Source organism: Branchiostoma belcheri, unplaced genomic scaffold (genome assembly GCF_001625305.1).
Source record: "Branchiostoma belcheri isolate BF01 breed outbred unplaced genomic scaffold, Haploidv18h27 scaffold4, whole genome shotgun sequence".
Lineage (NCBI taxonomy): Eukaryota > Metazoa > Chordata > Leptocardii > Amphioxiformes > Branchiostomatidae > Branchiostoma > Branchiostoma belcheri.
Window position 1 is genome coordinate 841,017 of NW_017804020.1, and position 17,530 is coordinate 858,546.

The 17,530-nt window shown below is 39.5% G+C and overlaps 1 protein-coding gene across 31 annotated transcripts in view; it reads left to right on the plus strand.

Annotated features, from left to right (window-relative positions):
- LOC109477311 (serine/threonine-protein kinase WNK1-like) overlaps positions 1 to 17,530 on the plus strand; it is a 78,322-nt gene that overhangs the window by 20,207 nt on the left and 40,585 nt on the right. For all 31 annotated transcript variants that reach the window (XM_019778443.1, XM_019778444.1, XM_019778450.1 and 28 more), the window contains 2 exons: positions 16,161 to 16,333; positions 16,934 to 17,154. In XM_019778443.1, the coding sequence (XP_019634002.1) occupies positions 16,161 to 16,333; positions 16,934 to 17,154 (394 nt within the window). The remainder of the gene's footprint in view (positions 1 to 16,160; positions 16,334 to 16,933; positions 17,155 to 17,530) is intronic.

A 17,530-nucleotide genomic window follows, 5' to 3' on the forward strand; every position in this document is an offset into this window, starting at 1 on the left:
ATCCATTTACTGATGATTTAGCTGAATAGGACTACAATTGTTTGTATAAAAGGTTGTAAAGAAGAGATCCTATGACATGTGAACATGACATTTCATAGGTAATGTATGTAAAATGCTATCAAGTACCTTTCATCCAAGAATAGAGTTGGAAGTATTGTTTTGGGTGGCTGAGTTGTGGGTTTGTATATCTATCTGTCTGGACAGAGTAGGTTGACAGCACCTGGGTGGGGATGATTGGAGATCAAAAGGTCAGACCCAGGAAATGGGGTGGGGAATTCAGGAAGCTAAAGGCATATACCGTACTTCCCAATTGTCTGAAAAATGTCTGATATCTGTTTCCGTTGTTTCTTCTGTATTTTCTAAGGGGAAGTTTTGGTGTTCAATGCTTATTTCCAAAACATAAATTTGATCACTGACACGTAGGCTATACGTGGATCTTTTTTAGATTACCAAATAAATTTCAACCCAGCAAACATACAATTAGACTGACGCAACGCCAAACTTGTACTCACATTGTGCCAGATTTCTTTTTTAGGACCTTCTCGGGTTTTTCCAATTAGCAAGACGTGGGATTCCTCTTGTACCATCAGCCTGCCATGTGTTGATTCTTTGAGTTTAGTGAGAAGAGCAAATTGTCAATCCCTTGTGAAGAGATGCCTTCAGCGCATCTTTAGCTGAGCCCTGCTTGGTGGCCACCTGTCACATTACCTAAACTGGGCCGAACGTTGACACAAGCTGGCAATATTTAGATAGAAGTTGACACGAGTCAATTTCTTCTAGCTTCGTTTTAACCTTCTTTGGAAGGTTAACCTTCTCCCTGCTGTGCTAGCCCGTAGGTAGCAAATTAGTGGTATTTATTGGTTAGGCAGTAGGGACAGGGTGTATACTTGATGTAAGATGGAATATCTGAATACAGCACTTTTTAGGGCTCGAAATACCAGTCCTATATGTACATATAAAACCCACTACGTACTTGGACCAGTGCAGGTTAGGTGTAGGTAGACATCAGAAATATCTGCACAGCCACTATTTTAGTAAAATTTTTACCTGCATTAAGGTGCACCTAATATTTCTTCTTTTTCTTCTTCTTCGTTACTGCCCAGCACTACAGAGTAGTATTATTGGCAGTCGTTACGCAATATTGTTAGTAACAATTGTGCCCGGTACATAAAAAACAAAGGGAAAAACAAGGATAACTGAGAAAGGAACATAAGACAACTGATTTTGTGTGTGCTAAAGACAGGACAAGTGCATTAGTGCGTTAGTAATATTTACATATATACAAGACATGATGGGGTGACTCAATGCAGCAGGGTCCTCGCCAGTTCAGATTTGAACTGGGCGAGAGACCCCGCCTCCACCGCACCAGGCTCAAGTTCGTTCCATTCCCTGATGGTACGGGGGAAGAACGAGCCCTGCCATTGCACCAATGCACAGGAAAAAAATTTATGAAGACCATCTTTTCCCCAGACATTGCCATGATGGCAGCTATGTTTAATATTGCTTCCCAAGGACATAACATACAGTGCCATAATTCAGCCACGAATAGTGACACTGTATGCAGAATCCAGATGTTATCAGTTGCAAGACCAGTTCAGAAGAAATGCCTCAAATGTGTCCTTCCATTAATGAAAATTGATACCCTACCCCTGTTGTTTTTATGAGTGCTCACTGGAAAGAATAATTGCTTTTTTTCCTAAAGGTGTTTTCCACCTTCTCGTGACCTAGTTTTCTAATACACGCCTGGAAAGTTTTTTCATCAGGTAGGAGAAATTTGATGCACAAGAAGGCATGTTTTGATCTAGCTGATGTTTTCCAGATGCGACCTTTGGCTCTCTCAGTGAGCAGAAATGCACTTTTGTACTGATGGTTGTTTTCTCCAATTTAGAGATAATGAGGATGTCCCAGTTTGCATCAGGATTAAGGTTTTTGCAAGATGGTTACTTACAGTAACTGTGCCTGGCCTGTTTGGCGAATTAGAATGCTTGTCAGACATTCAAATCCATGGATAGCCCTAGGGAAGGGAAAACATTCATGTACTTGTACAAGGCTCAAAATATGAAAATTAATATTTACGTGGGCAACTGAGTCGTAACATTACATGTTCAACACTCATTTTATTCATAATTGGCTGAACGGCAAATTCTGAGCTGTTAAAAAACAGTGTTATATGAAAAGACTGTAGTGTACATACATTGTACTTTTAATGAGACCCCCGAGCATCCACAAAAGATACATGATGGACATTGATGAATTTGGTCGTTATTTCAAAGTAATATAAAGGCATTGACTTGACTTGACTTGACTTGGGCTACTCTCCAAACAGAGGTTTAGGCCTTTTTAGGCGTTTTTGATGGCATTTTTTTTCATTTCGTAAGTTGGTATAATTTTTTTACACCAGGCAAATGGATATATACTGCCAATTTGATACTGTCTTGCGAATGATATTGTCTTTCCAATTTGATACTGTCTTGCGAATGATATCGTCTTTCCAATGTGATACTGTCTTGTTGCCACCAAAACATCTTGGATACCAAACGTTTCAACTTCTTTCTAGATTCTGCTGATTCTATAATACACACAAACTATATGTAAAAAATGTGAAATAATGCTCAAATGATAGTATCTGTTGAAAACACCAAAAGTTAGAAGATTTCAAATTTTTGCGTAAAAAGTTACATAATTTAAGAATTTAAGGCCTTTAAGAACAAGCTAAGACAACATTAGAGTGACTACCCTGAGGTTGTATAGTCAGTCAGAAGCATGATGATGGGAGATTTTCAAGGATGGCCCGAAGCTCTGTTCCCAATAGCAGTAGAGTATGTAAACATGATGTGGAGGAGCGTGTTAGGGCACAAAAACACTGGATCTGTTAGCACCTGGTGTTTACATGTAATAAACCAGGCCTACCCTGGAGTGGTGCGAGTAAAGATGGGATGATAGATCTAGGGCACACACTTGGGTTAGGTTTGTGTGGAACAAAAATTTCTTCTGTCTCAAGCTGGAGTGTGGCTAGAATTTATGTGAAAGTTTGTCACAGTATCTAGTATCGGAAACTTAGATATTGTCTATTGAAAACTAAGGCTCAAATCATTCAGGTTGCTTCATCAAACAATTTCTCAATCGAGTGCTTGCTTTCAGGGAAGGGACCAGCAAATGATCTTTCCCTGATCCATTGGAAACCATGAACAAGAAGCCATAGGTGACAATTCTCCGTGAAGTATTATATATTGCAACAAAAAGAAGTAGCCATTGGCGACAATTCTCTGTGAAGTGTGATAAATCGAACAAAGAAAAATTGTTTAAACGCGCGTCGGCTCAGTCATCTTAAGACGCAACAACCAATCAGAGATGCGAAATGCCGACACGTGACGCGGGATTTTCATACAGTCTAAACAACGGGGAAGGGCGCGCGATGCCCGAAATATTGTTCCGTCAATATTCAGCGCCGTGTTTCAAGAGATTAATACCGGGAAACAAATTCTTTTCTTGTTTTAAACGCATAAACATGCATTTACGCTAATCTAGTATGATTCAGGGTTACTTTTTTTTACCTGCCATGGCCAGATTATCTAAAGATGTGTGTATTGTGTGTACAATCTACAGAAAGAGAAATGTACATCAGGTCCGATCATCCGATTTTCACGTTTCGGTTTTTTGGACTCGGTTCATGAACGTATTTTGGTTTGGCTCCTGGAATGTGCGAAAAAAATGACTCCCGGGACTGTCTACAGGGAACACTCGCACATTCGCGGTGTATCAGGACAGCGCGACTGGTCGGCATAATAGTCCCTGTAATTAGTAACAGTTGCACATCAATCCGGCCGAAAGCATGATTGTGTAACACAGGCTACTTCTTCATATACCGGCTCATACTACACGACGCCTTTACAACTAGCAAATCATAAAATTACCCGATCTACTAGTACTGTATGTGCGGTTTACCAGCCCCAGACCACATCCGACCACGAGGCAGAACACATTGATGGGTTGCTCAAAAATATTGTCCATGTTTACAAAGAGCTGCTCCACTAACACTATGGAGCGGCCCAACCCAAAAATATTGGCCATGTGTCGTTGCTAGGACGACCGGCCAGTTGCTACGTGACTAAATACACGCCGCCACTAGGTCGCCACACCCGACCAGTTTGAAATCGATAGGATTACGTCATCGGTATTAACATTTCCTAATGTTGACCTCTGACCACCCCACATTTCCGCCCCATCAGCCCCGCCGCGACTTACTACCGGTGACATAAACGGACGACAACATTTCAACGACATGGGGATGTTTCGAAAATAACCATTTACTCCAATATCAAAACAGCTACGGTAAAAATAAAAAGACGTGCATCATCCCGGACATAATGCCACACCACATGCGAAATTACACAAAAATGCGACGTACGGAAGAATGCGTTTTGGCTGCGAACATCTTCCAAAAAACTTGGCATCTCTTAACCATGGGCAAAAACATCTGGAACCACTTATCAAAACCACCCCGTATCTGCATGAAGTTCCACCCCCCCACTGCTATTCCAAACAACGCGTTTTTCTGGACCATTCCAATTCGCCTCGTAATTGTAGGGGTGCGTCTGCAATATTACATTGACCGCGAAAGCTGCAACGGCAAAAATACACATTCGTGCATCAACACGGGCATGCCCGCAGACGGCGTATAAAATTGCGTGCCGATTACACAAAGAGAACCCAGTGTTTTGACTGCGAACACGAAAAATCAGCCGATCACAACACTCCGTCCGGAGGTCCTGACCTCCTTCACGGAGTAATAACAAGCACTTTAAAACATATTTACCTTAATTTCAAACCACAAGTCTTTACCCCCACTACAAAGCTACATGTGTCTTTGGATACGAAAAGTGGAAGGTCAACTACAGCTAAAATTTTCAAAATTTCACCCCCTGTCTCAGTGGGTTAGTCCAGCCAGGTGAGAAAACATCTAGGGGTTAATTACAGGTCACACATTTTTGGCAGATTTTAGAAAATCAACACACATTTTTCTGTTCTTCTTAGCAGAAAACTGGACCTTTACGAGTAAAATTTCCTCAGGAAAAAAAAATTGTCTCCCCCAAATCATTATAGACTAAGGTGTACAAAATGACTGGTCCCTCCCCTAGCCTAAACTGTTTTGTTTTGTTTTCTTTGAACCAGAAGAAAATGGCCGAGCTCCCATGTTGAAACAGCTGATGTTAAATGTCAAGGTAGCAGAAGGCAATATTTCATCTGGGACACTACCAAAGTTGATGACCTCTCGATAATATACAAATCCCCATAGGCAAAATACTGTTTGAATTGTGTCACTCCAGTCCAAACCTTCTGTTGTACAATGTAGCAATGCATTGTGGGTAGGCTCCCAGTCAGTCAGGGCTCTAGTACTGTAATTCCTGATTTTTTCACGGTATTTTTATCTTCACACGTATTCAGGGCTACTTCTGTACTGCGAATATAATTATCATTATCGCTAAGAAATCAATCACAGACTTTCTTTTTTCTGCACCTGCTGCTGGCGTGAGCATATAGTTCTGTGAACAATTCCATTTTTATCAGACTGTGAAATTTTGCTACGGTGAAGATAAAGTGATTTACAGTGTGTTCCTAGCCTTCACTCTGACCTCTTTTTCAACCTCACTCATCAGAGATAAAATAAATGGCTGCCATTACTGGTAAATTGAATGGCAATGGCCACACCCTTGGACTTTGAGCAACCCAGGTTGTCAAAAAGGAAAAATACACAGCTGCAACCAGCTATTTGCACAAAAAAAAACATTTGAGACTGTGGAAAAACATGTGCAACTTCGTTAGCGGAAAGAACATATGCTCTGTTTTATGATTTTTATAATGCAGAATTGAATTTTACAGAAATGTCAAGCCCTGAACGTACACATGCTGACACAGAGTTGATTTAGATTCTGGAAGAGTGGTTCACAATGCTAACACTAACACAGTTATATTGAAATGTGTTGCACATTCCTCTTCATTACACACTCTTGCTTCTTATAATTGGCTGCTCTCCATAAAACCCACATTAGCATTAACTTGATTACCTATAGCTACCCTTTAATAATGGTAACCATCTGCATGATACAATGGGAGAAAATGTACACGTTTACAAAAACACCACCACTTGATATAAGAATTGATAAGTGTAGTGTCAATCATTAGGGACAGTTTAAAAACTTTTTAGGTTCTTCTGTGTTGTTGTTTTCGTCTGTCTGTACCACTTGACGTAAACAAAATGGGTAATGACAGGCAATTTCACTCACAAAAGGCAAAGGAATTTACCAAGAGATAAGAACTCCAAACTTGCTGGGCAAGCAAGGGGGAATGTGGGTCATCCTATGTATGTTTTGTAAACAGAGTAAAGACAACTTACATTGTTGTGCTTAGTACCTTTTGGGTGGTAGAGGAACAAGAGGATCGTGGTCTGACTTACAGTGCTGAAGGCTTAGTAAAGGAAGCAGAAAAATAGCATTACCTTTGAATTCTAAGATTAATTTTTAGCCTCTCAAAACATGTTATAATCCAACAAAATCAGACAATTCGGTGTACAGAATACTTTTTTAAACCACAACCGCAAAAATTAGGTTGCTCATCAGAATTTTAGGTTGCCCCATCTATAAGTTACTACTTTCCTCAAATTAAGTAAATGTTACATACATTATTTTTTTTGACAATATTTCTAACAGCCTTTAGTTAACTGACACTAGTAATAGGCTAGCCATTAATACCTAAAATGAAAAAGCATCTGCCGGATACATTGGTGCAAGGGGGGCATTCTTAAAATTCAGGTAGCACACTGGGCTACCTAGGTTCAAAAATAGGTTGTCCCAAGTAAAATTTGGTTGCCTGGGGCAACTGGGCAAACAGGTATTTTGCACGCTGCAATTAGACAACATTGATGGATTTTTCATTAGCAGCTGACCTGCCACCATTGATTTATAATAACCACAAGATGCGCAGTGACCCACCGCATTCACCATGTCTTTGTGGAGGCAAATCAGATTATCATTTACATGTAAAACCCTTTCAGGACTTTTTTATGGTCCTGGTACAGAGTATACTGTTTTACAACCTGACCTCATCACCCTTTATTAGATTAGAACATTAAAAGTGTATAACCACTGCCTTCCAGTAGTTCTTATTTCTTTGTTCTTTCCTAGAGACTGGTAAATATAGTTTTACAATCATAACTTTATGCCCATGGGATAATTTTGTATGGAAGGATGAATATATAAGAGTAAAGGAACAGGTGTTTCTTGGAAGAGTAGCCATTGAGGTTGTTGATCCCATTTTTTTATTCCTTCAGGCAGCCAGTTGTTGTGTAGTCCTTTATTTGGTGACCAGAGCCTCTTCTTTGTCCTTGCTGATAAGGATCTCAAACTCTCCAATCAGAGGTTTTCGGCTTATTTGTGATTTGTGTTTTAGGCATTTTTATTGCTATTGGTATCTTTTTTTATTATGGATACAGCCCTGCCAATTTGATACTGTCTTGCCAATTTCATACTGTCTCGCATCCACCAAAAAATTGCGTACATTTGTATAAAATGCTTAGTCTCATTATCATCAGTCTCATTATGTGAGTATGTAATAGTAGAACCTTATCAATTTTATGTTTAGCATCAGGTCACTGGTTTTCCGTTTGCTTGAGGCTGCCACTTGTTCAATCCTTCATGTGGTGTCCAAAATCTTCATTGTGTATTATGGAGAAGCCTTAGGGAATACACACACATTATAACAGTGGATGCCTTATTTGTACATGTATGTTTTCCCACATATGGTTTAGAATACAATACAAAAGTATTACAAAACATTAGCCTAGATGCCAGACAGGTGCAAATTTGGCACCACAGGGTCTTATAATAGACTCTATCGGAAGGTGACATGTTGGTCCTTGAGCTTAGAAGCTGGCCTGTATATATAGGCCCTAGAAACAGTCTGGCACACAGGCTAACAAAACGTAGCTAGCTTAGAAAAGGAACATGAAATTTGTTGTACAACTGTTAGATTCTACTCTCATTTTCATGTTCCTGGTTGAAAAAAAAATGCTCAAGTTGGAAACAAAAAAAAAAGAACCTTGCCTAGTCTGGTGATAAAATGGTCTATCGAGCACAAATTGATGGGCTATATTTAAGGTCAAGGCGAGGCATTGAAGAGGCAATGGTACACACTCAAGACACGCCTTTGCTTACACCAAGATATCACTGCATGTTTATATTCGACTAGTCATAAATTGTAATGACCTGTGCGATGTAAACACCAGTTACTCCACAAAAGGACCCTTATATCTATAACATGGACCGGTCCATTGCTGAGGGCCTGCATGCCATTTTTCGTAAGGCGTTATCAGGCCTTTTTAATTTTAGACTTCGTAATTTGTAGGCAGCCTCCGCAAAAATCAACGTAATTCGTAATAGGACATTATAGCCGCAAATCGTAAAGTCATGATCAGCTCTGAGACTTTAACGTAATTCGAAAAATTTTGCGTAATTTGTAATCACTACCCCCCATGCAGGCCCTCATAGCTTTGTTGGGATTTGGGAGTAGTGTGGTCTTCATTGGAATGAGGTGCAGTTGTTGAGTCAAGGGGCAGACACTCATCATTTGTATTATGTTTACATTGTGTGGCAGATAGCAAATTTGGAAAAAAAGTGTGTTTTCATGATTATCTAGATTCTATAGTGTTTAGATAGAAATATTTAAAGGCACCCAATGCAATTTCAGAGCAGCAAAACTATTTATTGGTGGTACCAAAAAAATGAAGGGACTCTTCACGTGGCTTGTTTTGGGGCGATTTTGAACGCTTCAAGATTCTATACTGTTCAGATAGCAATATTTAAAGGCACCCAATGCAATTTCAGAGCAGCAAAAACTATTTATGGGTGGTACCAAAAAATAAAGGGATTCCTCACATGGCTTGTTTTGGGGCGATTTCGAATACTTTAAGTATGAAATAATAATGAACACACGCCACAAAATCTCAATACCAGGCAGATTTCTTCATCCAGAATATTTTTTGTTTTGCTGTCCTGAAATTGCATTGGATGCCTTTAACAGAAATGCTTAGGGTCCTCTGCAGAACTTTCTCACCCACCCCAATGATAAGAATATTTGTTTGGACCTACGTCCGTTGACGGTGATAGCCCTAGAAGCTCCTCGGTCAACACTGCATTTTCTTTCACCTCTGACTCTGAGTGTGTGGTACTCATCTAACTCCTCCAAGGCCTGAACTGAGAAGAAGTGATGTTCTGCATTCCATTTGGAAATAGTCCTCTGTAGAGAGGCCATAGCCTGACCAGGTCAGAGCAAAGGCAAATAAATCAGCCACAGACCGAGTAGACAGACATATGCATGGCAAAGCACTCCAACTACCACAGCTCCCAGCCAGAGAGGCGCGTGTACGGGTATTACCAACATTGCCGACGCGCTCGAAACTCAGTGTTTGTTCTAAGTTTATTAGAAACACTTCACACTGACTTTACAGCTGGTAGGTAGCTTACTAAACGTTTGCGAATGGATGGTTGGTGGTGGAAATCTCCACTTGGCCAGATGTCCAGTTGCCTAGTCACTTTTGCACCCTGGTGTTGGTGTTGGGGAGGGCGCAAAGTTGAAAAGAGGCCAGCCAAATTAGGTGCTGCAGAGGTATAATCTCCAAGCAGATGTTGGGATGCACAAGTGTCAAGTTTTCTGACCGGCTGGTTTTTCTAGCAAGGGTAGACGACTCCAAAAAACTGAACCTTCAGAAAACTTCACAGTTGTACCCCCAACATCTGCTTGGAGTTTAGTGAGGAGGAAGGTGAAAATTTATGTGTCAAAGAGTGGGACGAAAAATGAGAAACAAGTAAAAAAAATTGACATGTTTACAGTGGCAGCAGGCAAACGGAGCATACAGCATAGAACGGGTGTTACAATGTAGGGTTCCACAAGGTAGTTGTTTGGGACCAAAACTGTACTGTCGGTTTTGTGGATCCTAATAAAGTCAAAGCAGGTGCAGCAAAACAAAAGGAAAGTCACCAAATATTTGTTCACAGTAATGATAAGTTCACGGGACTGTGAATATAAAAGTACTGCGAAAAAAAATTGTGATTTACAGTACTTGTGATCTGAGTCTCTGAGGGGGTCCCGCATGCCCTTTTCCGTAGAGTGTAATCGGCCTTTTAATTCTACATAGAGCCAAGATGGACCACTCTAATTCAATGTAGAGCGTAGTTGGTGCATTTTGCATAGGGCGTAATTCGCGTTTTAATTCTACGTAATGATGATTCTACGTAATACATTGCAGCCACTTGTTATTTATCGTAAAGCGTAAAAGCTACTGTAGTGTAATACGTAGCCGTCTCTCAAAATTTAGCGTAGAGCATTGTTGGGACCTCCCCATGCAGGCCCTCTCTGAGGATGTTGTCTGCAGAAAAGTTCTGTCAGAATGATGAATGAGACGGCAACCTAGTTAGCAGTCAGGATGGACCCAGTAGTACGCTCATGTTTCATACTGGCAGTACTGGTATCTCACAAGGCCTTGGCAGAAGGAATTCTAAAGGGAAGTCAGCTGCACCCAGTGACATTCCCAAGCATTTATAAATCGTCTAGGGCTCTATGGGAAGTATTATGAGTCACGATCGGAAAGAACGTATTATTGTATTGTCTAGTACAGAAGAGGAAAGACTGGCATCTTTCCTATCATCAACACAAATACATTTGCAAGTTTCAGATTCAAACAAGAATATAGAGTTGAAGTGAGGGGAAGTTCAGTGGAAAGGAGAATGCTATGTTGTTGGGCGTTTCGCCAAGATATATCTTGACCTGGGCGTGATAAGTTCTTTGCTGATGGCACCAGAAGGAAGTGGAAAGTTCCTGTCAGCTCCAGATTACTGCCAAAGACAGTAAAGGGATCCCAAAATAAGCCTAATCCAATGTAAGGTCTCAGGGGCAGATTCCACAATGATTATGTTTGGCCATTGAAGGCTATGAAACAAAATTCTTCAGTCTTCACTAGAAGATCACAAGGGTCTGCCTCCCAAATGTACGGAAAACACTTAAACAGGGTTGACCAGCTCAAATTTGAAAACAGCTGATAACAGTAAACAAACCCTACCTTTGACCCCATTTTCTCATGTATCCATCCGCCCCGGCCATGCAAGACCTCATCACTCAGGTCTCTCATTACGCCCACTAAAATGGTGAAATGAAAAAAAAATTGACCAAAGCTTAGACCCTACCTGTTCGTTATAGCCCCAAAGTCTCCAAACTGGACCAAATTTTTCAAGAGAAAAAAAGGTTTCAAAGATATTACCTAGGGACTACAGCCGAATTCCCATGCATTTGGGCCCTCCACTGAGCAATGCAATACTGGCATCAGGCCTCAAAGCCATACTTGAAAGCGTGGCAGCTTACTTCAAGTTCAACCTAGTACCTCTGTAGCACTACTCACATGTACACTGTCGACTGCACCCGTGCATATACACAGTCACGATATACAGTCACGATTCACAAATCGTGAGTCACGAATGTCAGATTTCTGTCATAACGCTTCCAAGAAATCTTCATGATCAGTTTAGGCTGAACAGGTCACTGACTTTCCCAAGAAGGATGTTAGTGATACAAAGTGAGACAAACACTTTGTGTGTGGTAGTACAGGTGTTTGAGGATGTTACAGAAAACTGGAATGCATGTTAGGCTAAGACCTAATTTTCACGTGGGCAAAAACCTGACGTATGCACGCAAGCGTCTCAAAAAACTTTAAAATCAGCCCACTTGATGTACATAAAGAATGTAAGTTTAGATCATATAATACTAATAGCTCTCAAGGTACTATAACTGTATAATACTATAAGGCAAGATTTTTTCGCAGTACTTTTATATTCGTGGTTTTCATGGTCACTTTTATACTGCAAAATACTGCAAACAAATTATTCGCCAACTTTCTTTTTGCTGCACCCACTGGTACAAGTGACAATTTATAGTTCTGCGAACATGTTTATTTTTCTCAGATCACAAACTTTTGCTACTGTAAAGTAATGTAGGATCTGAATTTATGTTCAAGATGTACGCCAAAGCAGGCTATTTGCACACAGAAAAAATTAGACGCGTGCAGTCTTTGTATGCTTGTGTGTGTGTGCAGTTTTCATACTGTTTAGGGTCTAACTGTTTTGAGGTACAACGTACTGCTTTTTTTTCCAACAGTTCGAAGAAACAAGCATAAGACATGTTAGAAATAAGACCTGGGTGTTTACCCCTCCTTGTGTTTACCTGTTACTTTGCTTACTTGTCAGAAGATGAGTGATGACCTCTTTCATCTTCCTCCTGAGACAGGGTTCAGATGTCTCTAATCTATTTTGCCTTCCCTGGAACTAGGTCAGGGAAGTTGTGTGTATTTGTATTTGACAAGTCAACAAATAGTTGAAATGCCCATGTGGGTGTTTTCCTCCAAACTGCTTTGACTAATTTTAAGTTTAAAGTTTAAGATGTGTTTTTTAGCTGAGTTAGTGTCAGTGATTCAATAATACCTATTTTTGTGTGAGTCAAACTGCTAATTTTATCCGGTATTGAGTTAGCATAAACTACAGCAGGACTTGTCGGAGAAACAGAAATGGTTTTCAAACACCTACCCGCTAACGGAATACTCCGCCGAAAGGACAAACACGGTCCTAGATTGGAAGACCAAAAACAGAAATCACCTCAGTCCGGTTAAGGGAACAATCTTATAACCAATGCTGGCTCCAAACACGAGATGGAAAAAAATTTTGACTACTGTAAATCATTTTATGTTCACAATATCTAAAGTTCACGGCATGAGAAAAATGTTTGTGGAACTATATGTTCGCAGTGACGGCATGTGTAATAAAAAGAAAGTCTACAAGTTATTTGTTCACGGTAATGATAAGTTCGCAGTACCAAAAAATTAGGTTCTGTGATTTACAGTATCCAAAGTTTTAAGTGATAGTTCTGTTTCTGTTATTGTTTATACGCATGTAAATCCATGACCAAGGTATATTTGTGTATGACACAAACAAAACACATCTTAAAGATTTTGAAAAATATTCTTTAAATTTTTAATCTCAAACGTCAAGTTTTGGGGTAGGAAATTGTAAGACGTTTTGAGGCTTTTCTGCTGTTGGTAAGATACAAGAAAAGGCATCCAGTCAGAAAACGTCAGAATGTTCCACCCAACATCTGCTTGGAGATTAGTACATTCATCTTGTTATTTCACTTGGTGTCCACAAAACCAGGTGTTACAAGGTCATTACTGATAATTTATCGAAGTGCTGGGGCTTAACACGTGTCACCTTAGGGTCCTTTTTGTGTTTACCTTAGGCAATGGCCTTGTGTGTGGCAGACATTGTATAAATCAAGCCCACCTGGTAGACTGTAAACATACAATGTATCCGTTCCTGTGACTGCTGAGGCCAAAACATATATTTTTCAATCATTGATAATTTTGGTATCCCTGGTCAGAATGTTTTTTGGTTGTTAGCGTAGACAAGAGTTATCCTTTGAACCAGTTTGAGAATTAATTCTTGGATTATCAAAGATTCTGAAAGTATGGTAAAAACTGCTTCTATAGAGTACAGGTGAAACCTTTTTTTTTCTAAACTTAAAAGACTGTGATTGTTTTAAAACATAATGAAGAAAAAGAGCATGGTTCTGGTAGTGGCAAATGTGCAGATCTTGGCACATTGGTGACACCAAAGCTGTCTCTGTGAATTACAAATACAATGTGAAAAGTCTGCTAAAATTATAGTACGTTGTATGTAATTAACATTATCTATGTCCATGGTGTAGGATGTGCACAGAATATGAATTGTCTCTTCAATGTGTGTCCTCTAATCCTTGCCACTTTGGAGTAAGCCATCACTTTGCATTGTAAGCCTCCACTTTGTCTGACCTAACTGTCATGCACGTGCCGAATGCTTATAAGTCTTGCAGCCCAGTTTCTTAGAATTGGGTTCTCCAAATATTCACTGGCAACAAGATTTACATGTAAGCAAGCAAATCAAATGTGTATTCTGTAAATCACATATTCGCGTTAACGAAAGTGTGCCAAGAATTGACATCTTTGCAGAAGTATATATTTGCGGCAGGTGCAGCAAAAAGAAAGTCGGCAAATTTTTTCTTTTAATGATAAGTTCAGCGTACAGAAGTCACAGCAAAAACTTTGAATATAAAAGTATCGCGAAAAAAATTGTAATTTTCAATGTATAATATTATCTAATATCATCTATGCAGAATGGAAGAATGCGTGCAAAGAATTGCTTTTACTAAGGGACGTTACTGTTGAAGTAAACAGTTTACTAGCAGGTCTTGAACATCTTTTCAAGTAGCTTCTTTTTACAAACTACCAACAATTTGTTTCATGGTAGTAAAATTTCACAGTATGAGGAAAATTTCTTGGGACTTAATCTTCATGGTGGGCAAGTGCAGGGAGGGGCAAAAGTCAAATGATTTGATAAAGGTACTAATAAGTTCACGGTACAGAAGTGACTGTGAAAAACAAAAGTACAGTGAAAAAAATCAGGAATACAGTATTCCGCAATTTGCCAAACTTTTTCACAGATCTGTATCGGACCACACGTACAGCCTGTAAGCCTTACAGAATCACCTGCGTAAACTACGAAAATAAAGAACAGTACTATTATTAGGCCAGTTTTACTGAAGTGTGGAAAAGAAATATTTGTGTTGCGTGACACAGACTACTGTTTCTGAGCATACTGACCCAGATATAAGATCTGGATACTTCTGCTAGATACTTGAAATGTTCAGGACTCCTTCGTGATTCACATTTCTAAATAATAAATATAGTCCCTTTCCTTATCAGGTAGATCTTACTGGGACACAACTAGGGTCATTGAACTCAAGGTAGACTGGAGAATTATGTACCTTGGAGGCATCCAATGCAATTTCATGGTGGCAATAGTCAATACAAAAGAATATTCTGTATGCAGAAATCTGTCTGATATTGCTATTTCTTAACACATTTTCATCATCATTTCATACTTGAAGCATTTGAAATAGCCCCAGAACAAGCTACACGATGAGTCCCTTCATTTTTTTTGTACCATCAGTGAATAGCTAGAATCAGCCTATGATATGAAACAAGCAACCATTTTCTGTTAGCAATATTGTATTTTTGTCTACTAACAGATGTCAGTATGCTATGGGATAAGGTTGACTCAACTGACTACGTGATAAAAAAAATGACCCCAAAATTGACTGAAAATCCAATTTTACTGCCCTGAAGTCCCTTTGGGTGCCTTTAAAACATGACCCTCAATATGGGACCATAAGTTGTTATTTGTCCCAGGCATTGTCCTGTCTAAATACAGACCTCCCAAGAGCTTTCCTCAGTCCAGCTGCTGTTTAGAAGAAGGATATTGTCAGTCACTACCTGGAATGGGGTCAGAGATTCGATGGTTTAAGTTAAAATGGCTGGCGATGCAAAACATGTCTGCCCTGGAAGTCATCATCGGACAGTCAGTTATCTATAGCCTGTTCTGATAGTCTCATCTAACGTTACACTTGTGTACAGATAGGTGCCTGTTTGGGATAAGCATACTCATAATATTACTTTGATCAGAAGTTGTATCTGTTGTTCAGCAAAGTGTGTTGAGTATTCTCTCCAAGACTTGACATAGTCTTTCTTCTCTATAAACATGAGGTTGTCCAGTGTTTGAATGATGTCATAGTGTCATACATGTAGTTATTATGTTCTGAATCACATATTAACAACGTAGCAGTTATGAACAAACGCATCTTAATTTTGCATCATAGGAAAGATATAGAAAGATATACAGTAATCTGTAAAGCATCACATAACTGCTTAACCTTGTAAGAGTTAAAGAAAGTTCAGCAAGCTGACCACAAGCCTATATTAATGTCAAACTGTATAATAATGTGTAATCATGTTATGTTTTTATCAAATAACATTAATTTAATTTTGTACTGCCATATAAATGTATATTAATTTAATAAGTCGGTAACGCAAATTGTACAACAAGACACAAGTTAGCCAATAGCTACAAGTTGTTGTTTTTTTTAAATAAACCATTTGATGATGTTGATGATGATGATAGGAAATAACCAAGTTTTTAGTATTTAAACTAATTTCAATACTAAGACGGTTGTTCCTTTATAATTCCCTACTACAGAACAGCAAGTTGAACAAGACCGAGCGACAGAGGTTCCGTGAGGAGGCTGAGCTGCTGAAGGACCTGCAGCATCCCAACATCGTGCGCTTCTTCGACTACTGGGAGGTCACGGGCAAGAACAAGAAGTTCATCGTGCTGGTCACCGAGCTGATGACATCCGGAACTCTGAAGACGTGAGCTTTCTTGGTGTTTTCACTTCTGCACTGAAGAAAGCAGACCTTATTTTTTGTAAAGCAATCCCATCAAAACTTTCATGCACTACACATATGATGTCAATATCATGGACTGCAAAGCGTTTAACAGTCATATCTTGACTGTGTATTTGCTCTCTGATTATCAACATGATACTGCTGCTTTTCATGTTTCTATGTACAAAAAAAACACAATATTTGTGCAATGTCCAACATTCAATACGATGATCTATCTTAAGTACAAATAATATTGGTGCAAGTAGATTTTTGCTGTTTTCTTTAACATCAGTGCTCCTACGTAAAAAAAAAATTTAGTCTGGAGCCCAGTTACGCTTTCATTACAACAGTTTTCTTTCTCTTGGCTGATTCTATATGAAATATGTTTACAGAGGAACAAAAACATCATCATCATCTATCGGTATGTAACAGCCGGGACCAAGCTAGTACAGATTTCCCTCCACATAGCCCTATCAAGCATTACTTTTTCTAACTATTTCTTGCTTATCTTGAAAGCTTAAACATAGCTTGTTCTATCTTCAACTTGATAAGTACTACCTAATCCACATGTTCTCCCCACCTCAGGTATCTGAAGAGGTTCAAGACCATCAAACCTAAGATCATGAAGAGCTGGTGCCGCCAGATCCTGAAGGGTCTACACTTCCTGCACACGCGCTCCCCGCCAGTCATCCACCGCGACCTCAAGTGTGACAACATCTTCATCACCGGCACCACGGGCTCCGTCAAGATCGGAGACCTGGGGCTCGCCACCCTCAAGAACAAGTCCTTCGTTAAGAGTGTGATTGGTGAGTGTGTAGTAGACCATCTAAATGGAAAGGTGCTTCGCATGTTCTGTTTTTGCTTAGTCGGTGTAACCGCCATTTGACAGTGTAGCACACCAGCTTCTGTATCTGGTTGATGCAGTCAACCGAAAATTTTGGGTAAGTCCCAATACTTTGTTAGCTAGTGTTGGACGTTAAAGTTTAGTCTTTATTTCATAATGACTTGTTCCAACACAGATGAACTTTCATGCTAAGCTTCTGTATCTGTATAGCTGGTATAACTGCCCTTTGGAAAAACAGTTTTTGAACACCTCAATCCTTGGTTGGTTAAAAGCACTGAGTGGGCTACCCAGACTAATGAAAACAGAAATGTATAAAGAAATAAATATTATATTTCATA